We start from the raw sequence: 6000 nt of genomic DNA on the forward strand, positions 1-6000 counted from the left end.
ACTTTTCTCAAGAATGTTCAAGTGTTTGTAGTTTTTTCTTGCACAGACAATACATGCACATGGAAGTGGAGATCAGCGCGGAAACGCGAGTCAGATCCTCCCCCAGCGGCCGCTCCTGTGCGGCGCAGCGCAGTCAGTGCGATACAGCAGCGCGCAGCTGTGCGTCTGTCTGCGTCTGTCTGCGTCTGTCTGCGGCTTCAGCGCGGCGCTGCGCCGTGTGACTGGAGACTGAGGGCAGCTTTGTCAAAACCATCACAAATGTACAACACCAAGAAAGTGCTAGAAACAGGTCCATTCGGGTATTACAGTGGATCTCAGTCCTGCGCTCCACGGACAGGAATACACACGCACACACATCCCAGAATCGTGGCTATGAGTTCAAATACAAACACGACGCATTTACTGTCAGAAAACACAGAAAAGCGCAGCCCTGCACTGGCACACAGACAGACACACAGACAGACACACAGACAGACAGGTGACACGGAGAGGTGCCAGGGAGAGATTGCAAAGTTACACTTGTCCGTCGGGTATGGCTCTCCTGCTCTCCGGTGCCCGGTGCCCGGTGTGCTGTGGGGGGGTGCGCGGCGCCGGTGCTGGGGGTCTTACCTGCGCGAGCCGCGGGCAGCAGACACAGCGCGAGCGCCAGCACGGCCAGGTCCGCGCGCCGGGCTCTCCTCCGCGAGGCGTCCATCCCGCTGCAGAGACGGACTGAAGCACCGAGCAGCCTGTGAGCAGCCTGTGAGCAGCCTGTGAGCAGCCTCTGAGCAGCCTCTGAGCAGCCTGTGAGCAGCCTCGGTGCAGCCTCTGAGCAGCCTCTGCCTCCTGTCCGGGCAGTATCAGTGTGAAAAGTCCCCTTCGATGATGCTCTTCCTCACAGAAAGTCAGCCGCCAGGTTCAGAACGACCGGACTTTCTGTGAGTTTCAGAAACTTCCCAGCGCCGAGAATGATGATGAGAATCAGAACAAACCTTCCTTTCTGCTGCGTTTCTGTCTCTCCACTCTCCAATAAATTAATAATCTATCTATCTATGTACAATATGTATAGTCTATTTATATAGGCATTTAGACAGCGAGGGGGAAGAGGGTTTATAGAATATCCGTTGCAATGTTGTATTTCTTTAATTATTATTCTTGTTTTGTTTCTTAAATGGATATTTGCTACGGCGAAAGCGCCATAGAGCCGGAGAGAGATGTGGAATTAAACAGAGAGAACCGAGAGAGCCTTAAAAATCTCTCTCTCTCTCTCCCTCTCTCCCTCTCTTTCTCTTTTTCTCTCTCCCCCTTCTTTCACTCTCCCAAAAAAGTGAGGGAGTGTGAGCATGCGAGCGAGTGACTGGAGTGTGTGTGTGTGTGTGTGTGAGAGAGAGAGAGAGAGAGAGAGAGAGAGAGAGAGAGAGGACGGGTGTGTGTGTGTGTGAGTGAGAGAGAGAGAGAGAGGACGGGTGTGTGTGTGTGTGAGTGAGAGAGAGAGAGAGAGGACGGGTGTGTGTGTGTGTGTGAGTGAGAGAGAGAGAGAGGACGGGTGTGTGTGTGTATGTGTGTGTGTATGTGTGTGTGTGTGTGTGTGTGAGAGAGAGAGAGAGAGAGAGAGAGAGAGAGAGAGAGAGAGAGAGGATGTGTGTGTGTGTGTATGTGTGTGTGTATGTGTGTGTGTGTGTGTGAGAGAGAGAGAGAGAGAGAGAGGACGGGTGTGTGTGTATGTGTGTGTGTATGTGTGTGTGTGTGTGTGTGTGTGTGTGTGTGAGAGAGAGAGAGAGAGAGGACGGGTGTGTGAGTGTGAGAGAGAGAGAGGACGTGTGTGTGTGTGTGTGTGTGTGTGTGTGTACGCAATACATGCAAGTGTGTTCGTGCATGTGAAAAGAGAGAGAGTGAGAAACACCTAGGAAAAGGAGTGAGGAGGATAAATAGAGGAGTGCAAGTCCTTCAGTGTCCTCTTTTTCTTTTCTCCTTTTCCCTATCTTTCAGACTTAAGTGCAGCGGTCATTTTGAACCTACCTGTGTCTATATCCCCACTCTCTGTGTGTGTGTACTTTCTGTGACTCTATTTTGTGGTATTTTTCTCTCTCTGTGTCTGTCCAATTGTGTCTGTCTGCTTATCCGTCTGTCTGTCAGTCTGTCTCTTAGCCCATCACAACTGCCGAACCATGCAGACCCGGCTGGTCCTCACAAAAATAATAATAATTATTATTCTAATTATAATAATAATTAAAGGCAATAGATGCAGCCAATGCACGTTATCTCAGACCTCCAAGCCCCTGCTCCCACTGTCCAATCAGATTTCCCCTCTGCCTCCTGCCTCGACCCCGCCCAAGCCCTACACTAAACCACGCCCCTCGCAGTGGTTTAAGACCCTCTAATCAATTGGCCACAGAGCAGGTGAAGCATGACGTCAGTGTGATGAAGTAGAGACACTGCACAGCACAACTGCACACACACACACACACACACACACACACACATACATACATACACACACACACACATACATACATACATACATACATACATACACACACACATACATACATACACACACATACATACATAAACATTCATACATACATACATACACACATACACACATACACACACACATACACACACACATACACTCACCTAAAGGATTATTAGGAACACCATACTAATACTGTGTTTGACCCCCTTTCGCCTTCAGAACTGCCTTAATTCTACGTGGCATTGATTCAACAAGGTGCTGAAAGCATTCTTTAGAAATGTTGGCCCATATTGATAGGATAGCATCTTGCAGTTGATGGAGATTTGTGGGATGCACATCCAGGGCACGAAGCTCCCGTTCCACCACATCCCAAAGATGCTCTATTGGGTTGAGATCTGGTGACTGTGGGGGCCAGTTTAGTACAGTGAACTCATTGTCATGTTCAAGAAACCAATTTGAAATGATTCGACCTTTGTGACATGGTGCATTATCCTGCTGGAAGTAGCCATCAGAGGATGGGTACATGGTGGTCATAAAGGGATGGACATGGTCAGAAACAATGCTCAGGTAGGCCGTGGCATTTAAACGATGCCCAATTGGCACTAAGGGGCCTAAAGTGTGCCAAGAAAACATCCCCCACACCATTACACCACCACCACCAGCCTGCACAGTGGTAACAAGGCATGATGGATCCATGTTCTCATTCTGTTTACGCCAAATTCTGACTCTACCATCTGAATGTCTCAACAGAAATCGAGACTCATCAGACCAGGCAACATTTTTCCAGTCTTCAACTGTCCAATTTTGGTGAGCTTGTGCAAATTGTAGCCTCTTTTTCCTATTTGTAGTGGAGATGAGTGGTACCCGGTGGGGTCTTCTGCTGTTGTAGCCCATCCGCCTCAAGGTTGTACGTGTTGTGGCTTCACAAATGCTTTGCTGCATACCTCGGTTGTAACGAGTGGTTATTTCAGTCAAAGTTGCTCTTCTATCAGCTTGAATCAGTCGGCCCATTCTCCTCTGACCTCTAGAATCAACAAGGCATTTTCGCCCACAGGACTGCTGCATACTGGATGTTTTTCCCTTTTCACACCATTCTTTGTAAACCCTAGAAATGGTTGTGCGTGAAAATCCCAGTAACTGAGCAGACTGTGAAATACTCAGACCGGCCCGTCTGGCACCAACAACCATGCCACGCTCAAAATTGCTTAAATCACCTTTCTTTCCCATTCAGACATTCAGTTTGGAGTTCAGGAGATTGTCTTGACCAGGACCACACCCCTAAATGCATTGAAGCAACTGCCATGTGATTGGTTGGTTAGATAATTGCATTAATGAGAAATTGAACAGGTGTTCCTAATAATCCTTTAGGTGAGTGTACATACACATACACACACACACACACACACATACATACATACATACATACATACATACATACATACATACACACACATACATACATACATACATACATACATACATACATACATACATACATACATACACACACACATACATACATACACACACATACATACACACACACACACACAGCACATTAATAACAGTAAACGCACTGTTTACTTTTATTAATGTATTTATTTATTTTGAAAACTCAAATCAGTGTATTCCAACAGTCCAATCACAGCCCAGTAACTACAGTCAACTCACAGCCCAGTCACTATAGTCCAGTCCACTCACAGCCCAGTCACTACAGTGCAGTCCAGTCCACTCACAGCCCAGTCACTATAGTGCAGTCCAGTCCACTCACAGCCCAGTCACTATAGTGCAGTCCAGTCCACTCACACAGCCCAGTCACTATAGTGCAGTCCAGTCCACTCACACAGCCCAGTCACTATAGTCCAGTCCACTCACAGCCCAGTCACTACAGTGCAGTCCAGTCCACTCACAGCCCAGTCACTATAGTGCAGTCCAGTCCACTCACAGCCCAGTCACTATAGTGCAGTCCAGTCCACTCACACAGCCCAGTCACTATAGTCCAGTCCACTCACAGCCCAGTCACTATAGTGCAGTCCAGTCCACTCACACAGCCCAGTCACTATAGTGCAGTCCAGTCCACTCACACAGCCCAGTCACTATAGTCCAGTCCACTCACACAGCCCAGTCACTATAGTCCAGTCCACTCACAGAGCCAAGTCACTATAGTCCAGTCCACTCACGCAGCCCAGTCACAATAGTCCAGTCCAGTCCAGTCACAGCCCAGTTACTACAGTGCAGTCCAGTCCACTCACAGCCCAGTCAGCATACTCCAGTCCACTCACACAGCCCAGTCACTATAGTCCAGTCACTATAGTCCAGTCCACTCACACAGCCCAGTCACTATAGTCCAGTCCAGTCCACTCACAGCCCAGACACTATAGTCCAGTACAGTCCACGCACACAACCCAGTCACTATAGTCCAGTCCACTCACAGCTCAGTCACTATAGTCCAGTCCATTCTACTCACATAGTCCAGTCCACTCACACAGCCCAGTCACAATAGTCCAGTCCAGTCCAGTCACAGCCCAGTTACTACAGTGCAGTCCAGTCCACTCACAGCCCAATCAGCATAGTCCAGTCCACTCACACAGCCCAGTCACTATAGTCCAGTCACTATAGTCCAGTCCACTCTCATAGCCCAGTCACTATAGTCCAGTCCAGTCCACTCACAGCCCAGACACTATAGTCCAGTCCAGTCCACTCACACAGCCCAGTCACAATAGTCCAGTCCACTCACAGCCCAGTCAGCATAGTCCAGTCCACTCACACAGCCCAGTCACTATAGTCCAGTCACTATAGTCCAGTCCACTCACACAGCCCAGTCACTATAGTCCAGTCCAGTCCACTCACAGCCCAGACACTATAGTCCAGTACAGTCCACGCACACAACCCAGTCACTATAGTCCAGTCCACTCACAGCTCAGTCACTATAGTCCAGTCCATTCTACTCACACAGTCCAGTCCACTCACAGCCCAGTCACTATAGTCCAGTCCACTCACACAGCCCAGTCACAATAGTCCAGTCCAGTCCAGTCACAGCCCAGTTACTACAGTGCAGTCCAGTCCACTCACAGCCCAGTCAGCATAGTCCAGTCCACTCACACAGCCCAGTCACTATAGTCCAGTCACTATAGTCCAGTCCACTCTCATAGCCCAGTCACTATAGTCCAGTCCAGTCCACTCACAGCCCAGACACTATAGTCCAGTCCAGTCCACTCACAGCCCAGACACTATAGCCCAGTCACTACAGTCCAGTCCACTCACACAGCCCAGTCACTACAGTCCAGTCCAGTCCAGTCACAGCCCAGTTACTACAGTGCAGTCCAGTCCACTCACAGCCCAGTCAGCATACTCCAGTCCACTCACACAGCCCAGTCACTATAGTCCAGTCACTATAGTCCAGTCCACTCACACAGCCCAGTCACTATAGTCCAGTCCAGTCCACTCACAGCCCAGACACTATAGTCCAGTACAGTCCACGCACACAACCCAGTCACTATAGTCCAGTCCACTCACAGCTCAGTCACTATAGTCCAGTCCAT

At 49.1% G+C, this 6000-nt stretch overlaps 1 protein-coding gene across 3 annotated transcripts in view; it reads right to left on the reverse strand.

The window, feature by feature from the left end:
• col11a2 (collagen, type XI, alpha 2) overlaps positions 1-1375 on the reverse strand; it is a 61437-nt gene extending 60062 nt beyond the window's left edge. For 2 of the 3 annotated variants that reach the window (XM_066687206.1, XM_066687205.1), the window contains exon 1: positions 610-1375. In XM_066687206.1, coding sequence (XP_066543303.1) covers positions 610-694 — 85 coding nt within the window. In that variant the 5' untranslated portion in view covers positions 695-1375. The remainder of the gene's footprint in view (positions 1-609) is intronic. The other variant, XM_066687207.1, reaches the window with a different exon arrangement.
• Positions 1376-6000: the final 4625 nt, after the last annotated feature.

The sequence above is a fragment of the Amia ocellicauda genome, chromosome 15 (assembly GCF_036373705.1).
Source record: "Amia ocellicauda isolate fAmiCal2 chromosome 15, fAmiCal2.hap1, whole genome shotgun sequence".
Taxonomy (NCBI): domain Eukaryota; kingdom Metazoa; phylum Chordata; class Actinopteri; order Amiiformes; family Amiidae; genus Amia; species Amia ocellicauda.